The 16,145-nt window shown below is 34.8% G+C and overlaps 2 protein-coding genes across 2 annotated transcripts; both read right to left on the bottom strand.

Annotated features, from left to right (window-relative positions):
* Positions 1-571: 571 nt before the first annotated feature.
* On the bottom strand, positions 572-2,463 carry LOC113706593 (premnaspirodiene oxygenase-like). Its single transcript, XM_027228520.2, has 2 exons — positions 1,426-2,463; positions 572-1,335 (listed from the first exon to the last, which is right to left on the bottom strand). Exons 1-2 carry the CDS (start codon positions 2,326-2,328, stop codon positions 703-705), a joined length of 1,536 nt encoding a protein of 511 aa, XP_027084321.2. The 5' UTR covers positions 2,329-2,463; the 3' UTR covers positions 572-702.
* A 4,355-nt stretch (positions 2,464-6,818) lies between these two features.
* On the bottom strand, positions 6,819-8,939 carry LOC113706594 (premnaspirodiene oxygenase-like). Its single transcript, XM_072063004.1, has 2 exons — positions 7,832-8,939; positions 6,819-7,618 (listed from the first exon to the last, which is right to left on the bottom strand). The coding sequence occupies exons 1-2, from the start codon at positions 8,723-8,725 to the stop codon at positions 6,983-6,985; spliced, it is 1,530 nt and encodes a 509-aa protein (XP_071919105.1). The 5' UTR covers positions 8,726-8,939; the 3' UTR covers positions 6,819-6,982.
* Positions 8,940-16,145: the final 7,206 nt, after the last annotated feature.

Raw genomic sequence — 16,145 nt, 5'->3', positions numbered from 1 at the left:
TGATTTGTCATATTTTGAAAAGGAATGCATTAAATTAATAATAATTATATAAATTTTAAATTTTAAACTTAACTTTTACATATATGTCATAAATTTAAAACGATGAAAGTACGTATATTGTCAATATATATAAGATTTACTCTTTTAAAAAAATCGCAGGAATCAAACATTTGCAAGGAAGGAATAATAATTAAAATTTGCGATACGATTTTATACATTTGATATGTAGAAATGGTCATGGTGACATGAGCTAAAATTTATGCTTTTCTGTGTACTGAGTTCTTTTGAAATTTAATATTCTAGATCACTTTGAGAATATCAACCAATTTCAAGGTCGGTTTGTAAAAAATTAAAGCACCATAGAAATTATCAGACTGCATATGTATCGTATCCTTAACCTTGGTATAAGTTACAACTCCATCTTTTCGTTTGGTTGACAAAAGCTCTACCAAGGGATAGGATAGGAAAAGAAACAAAGCAATGAAGTTGAAGGGGTCTTCCATTGCTTTGGCATCGTTGATTCTAAAGCGTTTGTCGATATAAAAAGTAAAAAAAAAAAAAAAAAAAAAAAAAAAAAAAAAGCACATATCATTATCACCGGGAAAATTATAAGGTATACATTGGCCGTGTAAGTTTCCATTCAATAAATCATAGGCTTTGAAAGGAGAGGGAAACTATGCTTACAGAGCTCGATTTTTCAAATCAGGGATCACAGTTCACAGATGATGTATCATAGGAAGTGGCCAGCAAGCGAAGATTGGTTGTTCTTGAAGCAGTTATTCCGACAGTCTCTTTCATGTCTAAATCCTTAGTGTCGAGGCCATTCGGGAGTTTCCAATCAAAATGATAGAGCAAGAGAGCTAAAGCAACCTCAACATTTGCCAAACCGAATGAAATTCCCGGGCAAATTCTCCTACCTGCACCAAATGGTAGAAATTCGAAACGACTTCCAGTGAAGTCAATGGGACTTTCTTCAAATCTCTCTGGCTTGAAACATTCTGGATCATCCCAATACTCAGGGTCTCTTCCAATTGCCCAGGCATTAACCAAGATTTTCGTTTTGACGGGGATAATATATCCATCAATTTCACATTCCTCCCTACACTCTCTTGGAATCAACAAAGGGATTGGAGGGTGTAGCCTCAAAGTTTCTTTGATCACTGACCTTAGGTATTGCAGTTGTTGAATATCAGTTTCTTCAATCGTGTTTTTTCCTCTAAAAGCATTCCTTATTTCACTCTGTGCCTTAGCCATCACACCTGGATTTCTAATCATCTCGGACATCGCCCAATCCACTATTGAGGACGAAGTCTCAGTTCCTGCTCCAAATACGTCCTGCATCACATATAATGCATAGAATCTTTGTTTGAGAGTTGAAACTAAAAGATGTAATCGTAATAAGACAAAAATTGGTTGAGCACTTACATGGATAACAGCTTTGATATTATTCTTGGTAATTGGAAATTGAAGTTCACCACTTTCTTTAACTCTTAGAAGGACATCAATCAAATCTTCCTGGCCATACTCGCCCGTGGATATATTTCTTCTTGCTTGGTTGTCTATATGCTGATCAATTATTTTTTCCAAAATTTCGTCTTCCCTATGGTGCATCTTCAGTAGTTTAGATTCTACTGATAGGAGGGGATGAAGAATCTTGAATGATGGTAACAGATCAGAAATATCAAAGGCACTTGCTATAGGAAGTGCTTCCTTCATTAGCTGTAAGAATGCAGCATGATCATCTTTGCTTACCTTCCCAAATGCTGCTCTGCAAACCACGGAACTGGTGTATGAGGACACTTTTTCTGTTAAATCGATTGGTTCTCGAGCACCAGCTAGAACCTTAATCGATGATATCAGATGCAAAGCCTCATCTTGGCGAACAGAAACAAATGATCGGACGCTTTTAGCACTGAGGAGTTCCAAGGTGCATATTTTACGCATTTGTCTCCAGTAGTCACCATATCGACAGCAAGCGATGTCTGAACAATCATAGCACATGATCTTTCCAGATAGGAATTCTGCACGGTCTGCAAAGGCAAGATCATGAGTCTTCATGATCTCCTTCGCCAAACGGGGCGATGTTACTACAATCGCAGTCATTTGACCGAGCTGAATGTTCATTAGAGGTCCATACTTTTGAGCTAATTTTCTGAGAGCATGATGTGGGGGGGAACCCATCAAATGATGCATATGTCCTATAATTGGTAGTTTCCATGGAGATGGTGGCAGTTTTTGGGCTGTTTTTGATCTCTTCAACCCCTTGATCAAAGCTAAAAGAAAGGATAGGAACAGAAAGAAAGCAACGAAGTTGAAGGGTAGATCCATTGTCTGTGTGGCTTTCTACTTGGATGCTCTCTCTGCAGTTTACTGTACCTCCTATTTCTACAAATTGGTTGGCGTTGACTATATGACTATTTTTACCCACACAAAAGTTCACCATATCGTTCTGAGTCCGAGTTGACTCAGACGATGCGCAACCGACTCAGTGCATGCCGGTGAGATGATATATCGATGTCCAAAATATCAAATTACCTGTAACCAAGGTTTTGAAATCCAAATCGGTCATTGAAACAGAAATTTTACTGTGACATTAACTGTCACTGGTTCAATCATTTGACTAACTATTGTATTGTGATGTCATAAATATGTCACAAATAATTAATATATTATTTTATAGACCGCTAAAATGAATAATACTATATGAGTGCATAATTGGTTGATCAATGTGTTAGAACTAAATTGCCTCAGGGTTGAAAGGGTATTGGGTGGTAGTATCCCACTTAGCAGCAGGTCCCCCCTATAGGTACATTTGTCCCACATCGGGGTTGGGGTTGGGTTTGGGTTGGGATATAAGTCCCTGGGATTGCCTCAAGAGTTGCCGGCTTTTGAGGTTAATTCTGGGATTAGGTTTATAAAACAACAAAAGTCTGATTCAGGCTGTTGAAAAAAGACAAATTGCCTCAGGGTTGAAAGGGTATTGGGTGGTAGTATCCCACTTAGCAGCAGGTCCCCCCTATAGGTACATTTGTCCCACATCGGGGTTGGGGTTGGGTTTGGGTTGGGATATAAGTCCCTGGGATTGCCTCAAGAGTTGCCGGCTTTTGAGGTTAATTCTGGGATTAGGTTTATAAAACAACAAAAGTCTGATTCAGGCTGTTGAAAAAATGTGTTAGAACTAAATTAGTTCGATGAAAGTAACTTAAAAAATTATGGCAATGATAAATAGATTAAATAAGTTTATTTTTATAATCACTATATTATATTGTACCAAGTGTGAATAATGAATAAAGAATAAAATAAAAAAAGGAACAAACTAGAATAAAATCTTAATAATGTATCAAATATATTATTTATGAATAAATATTGAAAAGTTATAAAATTTAACTTACTATTTAGATAATTAGTTTTAAAAATAATTTAATCATGAGAAACATTAAAGTTAGCAAGAAATTTAAAAACTTTTAAACAATTTAGAGTTAAATCGTAATTTTAAAAAGTTGAAATGGCACGAATAGATATTTCACATATATGAAGTAATTCTAAAAATTTAAAATATCATGAGGATGTCATGGCAAATGGTCTAGAATAAGTCTTCAGTAACTGCGTACGTTCTTTGTGAACATATTTTTCACTAACTTTTTTGTTTCACATATTTCAAATCTCTACGGTACATTTTTTTTACAAAAAAAACTCTAGAAAATTGCAATCCAAATAAAACCCTTGTTTTCTTCCATTAAACTCAACAAGCAATAGGAACCAAACAATCATCAAGTAATTGATATAAACCAACAAAGAAGCATATTCGATGACTAGAAATTCACTAAAATCCGAGAAAAAGATGGGTGTTTTCACCATAATCATCTCTCTTCAATCATTCTAGATTTTTGGTATAAATAAATTGAAGGATATAATTTCTGGGAGGTCATTTGAGATTTGAGAAGGTTTTTCTTGATTTAATTACAGAGGAAAGGGAAGGACTAAGGAGATCGGGGAAAGAGTAGGGATGGCAACGGTGCATTTTTTAGAATTTTTAAATATTATTTGTTAAAATGTGTGCATCACCCAATTCAAGACCGGCATTATCGTGATCGATGTGAAACAATTGCGTACGAAATCGGGACCACAAGCGTGAGCACGACAGCAAAGTAGCAAACTGTGCTTACAAAAATGCATATAAATAAAATGACGCAGAATGGAAGCGTGAGAAGGTGAAGGAGTTATACGAACACCCCGCTAATAATGAATTAATCAAAATATCCCCCGCCCCTCGCCCCATTGCCTATTAATTCCCCCCCCCCCGTCCCCCGTCCCGTCCCCCGCCCCACCCCGCTTCCCCTATGGGTGTTCCCGCGGAGTTAATAAAATTTTTTATTCGGGATTAATAAAATTTTATTATAATTAAATTTTAATAAAGAATCAAGTATTAAAATATTAACACATCATCAAGTTATTATTCATTGTAACTTTACAATTGAAACTCATAAAAACAATCAAACAAAAGTTATTTGAATACAATCCAACATGATGAAATAAATACAATTAAAATAATTAAGTTTTCACTTTTGGTACAAATACAATCACTAATTCATTATTGTGTTTGTACTTTTTTTTTAGAAAAAACGTTATTCTATTAAGTGTAATTAAAAATTTAGTATAAATGTATTAGTAAATTTAGTATAACTAATTAATAAATTCTATTAGTAGACATGTCTAGTTATTCGTATAATTGATAATATCAATTATATTACATACACTAATATACATTATATAATGCATCTAACTAATAATATCATTATCATAAATTTATAACTAATTAAATTACATATTATATATAATTATATCTATATATATTTTTTTTTTTTTGCGGGTGGCGAGGCAGGGAATGGAGCCGGGGTATACTCCCCCGCCCCTGCCCCGTTTCTAAACGGAAAAAAAAATTCCCCCCGCCCCAACCCTCGCCCCGAGGGCCCTGGAGGGGCAACCATCCCAAGGAAAGAGAGTGGACACCCGAGAGCCAGGAAAAGCATCGATAAAAGAATGACGAGGGCTGATATTTTTGCCTTAAAAAAAGGTGATAAATGAATAAATTAGTCTACTAACCCAATCAGTCAAAACATCAAATTTAGGCCCAAGAGATTTGGTGGCTCCATCTTCTAGGACAGATCTCAGGCTCGTTCATTCGGCTTAGAGGTCCTTTTCTTTCGCTTTTTGAAACTAATGTTTGTTTTTGTGATTTACTCTTCTTTTTTTTTCTATATTAAATTAGTTCTCTAGTCATAGGATAGTTATTATTTTATGATAGGTAGTGCTTTTTTATTACAAATATATTTGACTCCTGTGGCTATAATTGTACTGTATCATATTGGAGATTATGATTTGGATTTCATGTATCATGTATTTAGAAATATGAAGTGTATTTAACATTAAGATCAATCCATATTGGTGGTCCTTTGACATTAATGGTTAGAACAACATCAACTTCTTTAATTGAATTAGTGAATTAGTGATTGGCTATATTAACATATACATTTAGCAATTTCAATTTCATTATTGTATTTGTTATGGTATTTTCTATTTTTAGTAATTTTTTAGAATTTTTAAATATTATTTGTTAAAATGTGTGCATCACCCAATTCAAGACCGATATTATCGTGATCGATGTGAAACAATTGCATCTAAAATCAGGACCACGAGTGCGAGCACGACAGCAAACTGTGCTTACAAAAATGAATATAAATAAAATGACGCAGAATGGAAGCGTGAGAATAATGAATTAATCAAAATATTTAACGCTAAAACTGCCATTTTGTCTGTCACGTAAAAGATCAAAAAGAGGCAGTGCTACTCTTCGAATTAGCCAAATTCCCAAGGCATCAAAGGAAATTAAAGAGATCAAGGTTGCCCAATATTCAGCCAAAAAAGTCCACAAATGCTCTAACATAGGTGGTGCTGATACTTAGGTTGAGAATCAATATGCACCATAAATGCTTCATACCTTCTCATAAAAAATATCCTTCTTTATTTCTTCCAAATTTTATATTACAATTTCAATAAGTAATTCGAGTGGTTCCTTGTCCGTTACTACTATGGTAAATGAAACTCAAAAAGCTAATAAATTTTTCAACTGCTAAGTTCCATTATTTATATCAAGACGTAATTATTCATGAATTTTTCAAGAACAAATGTTTCCTTTCAACGTATTTGCGCGGTGATCACCTCCTAGTAGTAAATTATAATGGTTGTAACACATTAGAAGGAAAGTAGCATTATGGCCGTGCAAAACTTGAAACCAAGTTAGCGATGCTTCTCGACCGTTCGAGATTTGCACGAGACAAGTCACGTGTTTGTCCCGTGGCATGAAAATAGAAAAGCATTAATATAATTTCCCTCCTAAATTTCCATATTCCCAACACCCCCTCTACGGCTCTACCTACCTTGCAGACTCTCCGCTCGCTTCCACCACTTCACATAGAAAATATTTCACCAAAAGCAATTATGATGAAACCCAAGACTTTTTGAAGTGTTTTTAAAAAAAAAAAACAATTCATGCTAGAAACAACATTTCCAAAGCTATCCAATCGAATTTGTAAAACCCAAATTAAATCCATCATATTAGAGTTTGGTGATGCATTGGGCTGATTCTTTAATTAAGTTAATTTAGGCGCTTATTTGGAAATATGAAAAAATCGGAAGAATAGCATCTGTGAGTTTGACTCGCAAGCGTCTGTCATGCTACTGCTATTCTACATTGGAAATTCTGTAAAAGCATAACAAACGCTTCTTTTTTTATGGTATTAAAACACTAGTGCAAGGTGTTATTAAAGCAAATATCATTATTATATCTTAAAGGAAATTTACCCAAAGCAGAGTGAATATAGCAAATGACTTGGAAGCCACTTCCCACATATTCACCGAAAGTACTCTTTTTTTTTTTTTTTTTTTTTTCTGAAACGTTAGTAACACCGGAAGTACTCATGCCCTATGTTTCTGCGCTAACGTCAAGTGATGCATCATACACAGTGGCAAGCAAGCGAAGATTGTCCTTTCTTGGCGCAGTTACTCCCATAGTCTCTGTCATGTCTAAATCATTGGGTTTGAGACCATTTGGGAGTTTCCAGTCGAAATGGTAGAGCAGAAGAGCCAAGGGAAGCTCAACATTTGCTAAACCAAATGAAATTCCTGGGCAAATCCTCCTTCCAGCACCAAATGGAACATATTGAAAGTGACATCCACTGAAATCAACGGAACTGTCCTCGAATCTCTCTGGTTTGAAACTTTCTGGATCATCCCAATACTCGGGGTCTCTTCCGATCGCCCAGGCATTAACTATAACTCTTGTCTTGATGGGAATGATATACCCATCAATCTCGGTTTCTTGCCTGCATTCTCTGGGAACCAATAGAGGGACAGGAGGGTGTAGCCTCAAAGTTTCTTTGATCACCGACTTTAGGTACTTCAATTCTTGAATATCAGTTTCTTCAATTGTTTTCTTTCCTACGAAGGCTTTCCGTACTTCCCTTTGTGCCTTGACCATCGCTCTTGGATTTCTCATCAGCTCGGACATCGTCCATTCCACTGTTGTAGATGAAGTTTCAGTTCCCCCTAGAAAAATATCCTGCATCGATGCCAAAACTCTTTGTTACAAACAAAACAGGCAAGTTAATCACGAAGCTAAAACTTAGAACTCGAAGGGCGTTGATTTACTTCCTCCACGCTTTCACTATCATTAGAGTCTAAATACTAGGTTCTTTATCTTTAAAGTCAGCGTGTTTGATAAAATAAATGAACCTGAAAGAGTACCAGAAGTGAAGAAGGGAAAGAATCTTACCATGATAACAGCTTTGATGTTATCGTTGGTAATTGGGAACTGAAGGTTACCACCTTCTTTAACTCTTAGAAGAACATCAACTAGATCTTCTTGGTCAGTTTCACCTATGGCTGGTTCTGTCTTTGCTCTATGCTTCTCAATTACGTGGTCCAATACTCTGTCTGCCTTGTGGTGGACATCCAACAGCTTATTCTTCAGTGACATGAGTGGATGAAGAATCTTGAGGGATGGAAACTGATCAGAAATGTTGAAAGAACCAGAAAGGCTATTTATTTCCCTGACTAGTGGCAAAAATGCCAAGTAATTATCTTTGCTTACTCTCCCAAATGCTGCTCTGCAAACAGTAGAACTTGTATATGAGGTTAGTTTTTCCGTAACATTGATTAGCTCTCCAGCACTAGCCAGAGCCTTAATCGATGCAACAAGAACAGAAGCCTCTTCTTGCCGGATGAAGCCATATGATCGGACACGCTTAACACTTAGAAGTTCCAGGGTGCATATCTTACGCATTTGTCTCCAGTAATCACCATATTGGCAGCTAGCAATATCAGTACAGTTATAGCCTACGATCTTACCTGAAAGAAACTCTGCCCGATCCGCAAAGGAAAGATCGTGTGTTTTCATAATCTCCTCGGCTAAACGTGGAGACGACACAACAATTGAAGGAATTTCACCCATCTGAAGGTGCATCAAAGCTCCATGCTTCCGAGCTAAGTCTCTGAGACCTTGATGCGATGGGGAACCTACCAGATGATGCATATGTCCAATCAAAGGTAGCTTCCATGGAGATGGTGGTAGTTTCTGGGTTGTTTTTAATCTCTTCAATACCTTGATGAGACTTAAAACAAAGGCTAGGAAAAGAAAGAGAGAAATGAAGGTGAAGGGAAGTTCCATTGGGTCGAATGGCTCTACCTTCTCGTATGCTTTCTTTACGGTCCGCACTGCCTCTATTTCAACTACTCCTCCTCGTTTTTTTTTTTATTTTGTAGTCAAGAAAAGGGATCCGGCTCCTCGCCTGTGGAGGTTGTCAGTCAAGCACAAGTGTGTAGAATTTTATTTTTTATTTTTTTTTTTTTTGATAATCGTGTGTAGAATTTTAATTAACGGTCCAAAACCGCCATTGAACCACGGAAGCCACATATTTCCTATCCTTTGCTTGGGAAGGCTCCAACCAATTTCTATCTCTATCTTTAGATGATAACTCTACTGCCTCATAATTTTGAATTCAATTCCCACAATCATTCCTTCAATTTTTTCCCCCCTACTATTCATTCTATGATTCTATCCCTTTCAAAAAGAAAATTGGGAATGCCGACAAACTGAGTGAAATGATTGTGTTCTAAATTGCTACTACTACTTAATTGATATAGGAAAATATGTGAACAGGGAATATCATAAAATGCTCAAAACCAAATTATCTTTCTAAAAACTATTTGCTAGGTTTAATTACAAATTATGCGGGGATGTATGGTTGGATGGTATAGAGAAAGGGAGTGTATGGTAGAGGTTTCGGTTCGAAACTCTCCGCTTACACTAAAAATGTTAGTACAAATTATACTTTCTCACATATTAACTTAACATCACTCTTCTCATATAGAACTAGTGATTTTAATTAGTGTCACATGATTGCACACTGTATTTTACAAGTTTTCAATAAAAGTGAAAATCATAAGAATAAAGAAACTTTAAATTATATGAATCAATTTTGACGAGATATACGAATTTTTTCATCATTTCATTTGATTTTTACTAATTTATAAAAGTCCCATCCCGAATTAGTATGTTAGACCGTTTTTTTTTTTATTAAGATCAAGATTTCATACTTAATATTCTTTAGGGGAGAATGAAAATATTTGTCAAAAAATAAAAGAAAGAAAGATAATAGCTTGGAGATTCAAAACAAAAATGATTGAAATCATCATGATAAGATGACAAGAAGCTTAGCGTAATTGGTCCCTTAATTTTAGCATCCTTTATTAAACTGTATTAAAATATCTTCTAGTATAATCCCAAAGCTCTTTTCAAAAAAAAAAAAAAAAAGAAATTGGCTGCAATAAAAGTCCATTATATCATGAAACCTAAGCTGGAAATTTTAGAAGTCTATTGACAATCTGTTTATTATCCTTAAAATTTTTGTCGTTGGATTACTGTTCACTTTAATACTATATACTTTGTTCAATTTTTTAGACTTTGACTCAAACAATAAGAATAATAACAAAGTAATAACAATAAATTGACTTAGCAAAATTTTCAAACAAATCAACTAATATTAAACTCGTATTCTTTAAAAAATAGTTTTTATTATATTACTGTTACTCTTGTATGTCAAATATTAAATACTTAACCAAAATTGTTAAGAAAAAGGCTGATATGAAAAATTAGAAGAGAAAATTAGAGATTATATAAGGTCATTAAATTTTGAATTCGTCATACAACCTTCGGAATAAAAATTGAGAAGCTCAGTAGATAACCAATTGTTAAATGAATTCGTCCGAATAGTTTAGGCTATCACTTGGGCTATAATACATTTAAAACACGGACTACAGGGGAACCACAGAAAATGAAGATGCTTTTAAAGGGGAAGGTTAGGTGAAGAAGAGGGAGGAAAATCTATTAGGCCACGTTGAATGTTTCATTCGGTCATCAGAAACAATGGGTCAAAGCTATAATCGAAGTCAGAGTCGTCATAGGCTCAATGGAGAACAGAGAGAATTGTCAAAGCACGATCCGGGTGGCGGTTCAAAGACATTTCACTTTCCGCGGGAGAGTGGAGAGTGTCTCGTGAGATGAAAAAAAAAAAAAACACAACTTTGTATGAGTATTATTCATCGTCTTTTTGTCAAATACCTATGCGACAAAATCATGCAAGGCCATTTACGGTTCATATCTAGGTTGAGTCATAGTACCAAAAAAGTTTTTTTTTTCATAAAACAAAGTAAATATTGTTAATAAACTAATTAAAAATCATCCAGCACAATTTGCTTGACAAAAAAATTGCTTTAATGACAGAAAATATATAGAATATGTTGTGCCAATAATGCATGAAACATATCACAGGTAATTATGTGATTATGAAATGTATTTGAGACTTAAAAGATGGTCTAAACTAAACATGCAACTTGACAATTGTAAAGTAATTTTATAGAAATAAATGAGACAATTTTAAAGTAATTTCATGGAAATAAGGGAGAAATGAGGGAAAAGAAAAGCAAAATTCGAAAATTTTTCTATTCAAAATTACAAGAATCATAACAAACATTATATTAAAAGAGATGACTAATTTGTTTTGCTGAATGTAAGGCCTGGTGCAACCCAATGAGTACAAACAATATCACAATGATGCACAAAGATATATCAAATTTAAGCACAATAAAGAAAACTTAATTAAAGAGAAAAGATAAGAAATGCAAACCAAATATCAATCCAATAGTCTCTTCAATAGATGGCGATGCTAACCAAGATGTACAAGTGAAAGCTCACTCCTTTCTCACCCCAAACACACTTTGGTTGAGCCAAGGAGTTTTACAACTATTCTAATTAACCCTCAACAACCTACACTTGAAAGATCACTCACCCAATTAAGAACTATTTTATACAAATGAGGCAACCTTCACCAAGGTTTTACCACTTCAAGTGATGGGTTCACCTTCACCAAGGTTTTACTCCTCCTAGAGAGTAACCTTCACTTGAGCAACCTCACAACCCAACTTCCCCAACCCCTTATACAACCAACAAAGAATCTTTCTACTCAAAAATCTCACTTGTAAGCTTGTATTTTGTGTTGGCAAAAGTCCCTTGTCTTCTTGTGCTTTGGGGTTTTTATAGAAAGTGAGAAATGGCTCCAAAAGACTCTCCAACGGTCAAATATTAAATGCTGTCAAAACTAGCCGTTGGCCTGTCGAACGTCCGAACCCTGCGTCCAAACCACCTGTCGGACGTCCGAACCCTGCGTCCGAACGTCGTCAGAGAGTCATCAAATCTTTGCGAAATTTCTCGGACGTCCGATGCGATCGATGTGCGTCCGAGGCATGAGTCCGATCCTTCCGGACGTCCGATGCTTCCTCGTGAGCGTCCGACAGAGTTTCCTTCTTGATGTTCTTCATCCTTTCGGACGTCCGATAGCTTCCTTTCGGACGTCCGACATGAGTGCCCTGTTTTTGCTTCTTCTTTTGTGCCACAAGAATCTGTTCTAACAAATTGCTCACATAAAAACATTAGCCCAAATCTACATTTTGGTTTGTTAATCATCAAAACCAAGGATTGATCGACCAAGGTCAACAATCTCCCCCTTTTTGATGATGACAAACAAAATGAAGATTTCTTTTATCAAATAAGTTCAAATAAAGTTCCCCCTTAGAAAGTGCCAACATACAAAGAAATTTCAATAAATCCTACTCCCCCTTTTGGCATCAATCAAAAAAACAAACTCCCCCTTTATTTTTCAAATCAAGACCATATTGAATATCAAAATTTTCAATTGTACTTACAACCATATAGCACTTCTTGGATCAAATCTTCATGATGTACCTAAATATGAGAAATTTCATTTGGTACTCTTTCTTTATAGGGTCCTTGGGAGTTAATACGACATGATCTAGCAATCCACATGGATTTCATGCCTTTTCTTATATTTTTCTTTACATAGCAATCATTTTGCATATGTCCAAATTTGCAACAAAAGTGACACATAATAGAAGTATTTTGCACATAGGTGGATTTAATGCAACTAATTTTCTTACTTCTTATCATAGCAAACTTGTTTGTGCCTTGAAAAGATTTGCTTTTTTTTGTTTGAGAAAACTTTTGTTTTTCATTTTGGAGAAACTCGTTCAAGTCATTAATTCTTTTCTTTAACACATTTTGTTCCTCCAACATTTTTTCATAAAATTTTGTTTTCTCTTCCAATTTCCTTTTCAAATTATTTTTGCAATCAAAAACACCTTTTTTATTTTTTAAATCATCATTTTCCATTCTCAAACATTTGTTTTCTTGAAAAAGTTTGGAGTTTTCTTCCAACAAATCATTTATTTTTGCTTTCAAATCGTTATTTTTAGCATAAGATTTTCTCAAACTTTTATGCATTTTAATCATAAGAATTTTCACATCATCATCTTCATTATCTTCATCACAAGAAGAGTGGTAAGAACTTACCTCATCTTCTCCAACAGCCATTAGTGCCATTTGGGCCAACTCTTCTTTTTCTCTTTTTGAATTGCATTCATCCCATGTAATTTTGCAATCTCCTCTTGAACATCTCTTGTTGAAAATCTTCTTGAAACTTTTGATGTGAGGAGTTATATCATTGTCCACTTCCATGATTTCCTTACCCATGAAGGATGGGTTATCCCCCACTTGAGATGCTTTAAAAGCTATGCCTCTCTTATACATTCTTGCATTTTCTTTCTCTTGCACTTTGAATTTTAGTTTTAATTCATAAGAGGTTAGGGAATTCACAAGAGATTCAATGGACATAGAATTTAAATCCTTTGCCTCTTCTATAGCATTTATTTTGTTTTCCCATTCTTTTGGCAGGGCATTCAAAATCTTTCTATTTTTCTCACCCAAAGAATATTCTTTTCCAAGCAATTTAAGATTTTCAATAATGTCACAAAATCTACTACACATCTTATCAACATTTTCAAGAGGATGCATTTTGAAAAATTCATATTGAGAAACAAGTAAAGATTTCTTTTGTTCTTTAATATCTTGGTTACCTTCATGAAATTCACACAATTTGTCTTTAGCTGATTTACAACCTTTAATCCTACTAGATTCATTTACATCTAATGCAATGCACAATATATACATGGCCTTGGCATTCAAAGAAAGATATATCTTGTCTTTTTCATTCAATTCTTGTCTAGTCTTTAATCTACTCAAATTAGTGGTAGAGTCAATTATTCTGGTTTCATAAGGACCATCTTCTACCACATACCATAATTCAATATAAACGGATTGAAAGAAAATCATCATTCTTTGTTTCCACATGCTAAAATGAGAACCATTAAACATAGGTGATCTATCAATAGATTGCCCTTCTAAAAAAGAAACTTTTATGGTTGACATGATCTTTACTCTAAGCGGTTAAGCTTGATCAAAAGAGACCGAGCTCTGATACCAATTGTAAGGCCTGATGCAACCCAATGAGTACAAACAATATCACAATGATGCACAAAAATATATCAAATTTAAGCACAATAAAGAAAACTTAATTAAAGAGAAAAGATAAGAAATGCAAACCAAATATCAATCCAATAGTCTCTTCAATAGATGGCGATGCTAACCAAGATGTACAAGTGAAGGCTCACTCCTTCCTCACCCCAAACACACTTTGGTTAAGCCAAGTAGTTTTACAACTATTCTAGTTAACCCTCAACAACCTACACTTGAAAGATCACTCACCCAATTAAGAACTATTTTATACAAATGAGGCAACCTTCACCAAGGTTTTACCACTTCAAGTGATAGGTTCACCTTCACCAAGGTTTTATTTCTCCTAGAGAGTAACCTTCACTTGAACAACCTCACAACCCAACTTCCCCAACCCCTTATACAACCAACAAAGAATCTTTCTACTCAAAAATCTCACTTGTAAGCTTGTATTTTGTGTTGGCAAAAGTCTCTTGTCTTCTTGTGCTTTGGGATTTTTATAGAAAGTGAGAAATGGCTCCAAAAGACTCTCCAACGGTCAAATATTAAATGCTGTCAAAACTAGCCGTTGGCCTGTCGGACGTCCGAACCACCTGTCGAACGTCCGAACCCTGCGTCCAAACCACCTGTCGGACGTCCGAACCCTGCGTCCGAACGTCGTCAGAGAGTCATCAAATCTTTGCGAAATTTCTCGAATGTCCGATGCGATCGATGTGCGTCCGAAGCGTGAGTCCGATCCTTCCGGACGTCCGATGCTTCCTCATGAGCGTCCGACAGAGTTTTCTTCTTGATGTTCTTCATCCTTTCGGACGTCCGATAGCTTCCTTTCGGACGTCCGACATGAGTGCCCTGTTTTTGCTTCTTTTTTTGTGCCACAAGAATCTGTTCTAACAAATTGCTCACATAAAAACATTAGCCCAAATCTACATTTTGGTTTGTTAATCATCAAAACCAAGGATTGATCGACCAAGGTCAACACTGAATCTTGTAACCATTAGTGTAGTTTTGTTACTTATTTGTGTTATCTAATTATTATGAATTAATTTTCTATACACTAATAATATATACACTTTCACCGTTAGATGCATGACACATAATTCAAATTTGAATTTAAAATTCAAATTTTGCATATGTGTCGTGTATTCAACCGTGATAGTGTATATACTGTCAATGTATATAAGATTTACTTATTTATTAAATGTGAACTTTTTTGAATAGTTAAATGTGTGTATTTCTTGTTTCATAAGGAGTATTTATGAAATAAAAGTTTCATCTCTTTCTTTAAAATACTTTTTTAATGTTATTTTTTTTTATTGGACTAACTTTGTTATCAAAACCTTAACTTCAGGGGTAGGTTTGTGTAATTTTATAAAATTCAGGGGAGGCTAGTGAAATTGTCTTAAATATTTGAACTAAACAAGTATTCCCTCCGTTCCACTCTGATAGCCGTGTTCTCCCTTTTCATCTGTTCCAAATTGTAGTATAATTTCCAATTGAAAGATTTAGTTAATCTTTTAATGTCTCTAAAATACCCTTATTCAATATAGGTTATTATTGGTATAACTATAAACTCTTATTTAATATAGATTGTGAACCTACCCTATTTAATACATTTAGATTTAATGTGAAATAATGTAAAATGAGTATTGATTCTTTCTTGACCATCAATTCAAGTTTCCATAAATTATCAATTTAAGTTTTTATGAATAATTAATATAAAGTTGTACTCTATTTAATGTAAAGATATTTTAGAAAAATAGTAATTTAAATTTATTTTTTTAACAAAATTAATTACCTTTTTTAAATTGTATGAAAAAAATTAAAACTATTAAAATGGGACAGAGAGAGTATTAATAATCATTAAATAATATTAATTGAATTGATTAAAGAGTAAAATAATTCGAAAACACATGTCATGTCGCCTCGGGCTTACATCACCATAATTAATATTCCTCTCGCCCGTGTCTCCCCCACGTTTGTCCTTCCTACAAAGCGTTCGTCACGTGGGAGGATAGGAGGGGGCCCGCGGGTGGTTGTTGTTCTTTTGAAAACCACTACATGAAAATTAACGCCAATTTGACAGCTGGCAAAGCGGTTTTTATTAGACTGACAAAATGACAAAACTTGGTACAGAGCAAATGGTTTTGTCATATCAATTCGGGCT

Source organism: Coffea arabica, chromosome 8c (genome assembly GCF_036785885.1).
Source record: "Coffea arabica cultivar ET-39 chromosome 8c, Coffea Arabica ET-39 HiFi, whole genome shotgun sequence".
NCBI lineage: Eukaryota > Viridiplantae > Streptophyta > Magnoliopsida > Gentianales > Rubiaceae > Coffea > Coffea arabica.
The sequence above is the reverse complement of the archived record's forward strand: the minus strand, read 5'-3'. Positions and strand labels throughout refer to the sequence as shown.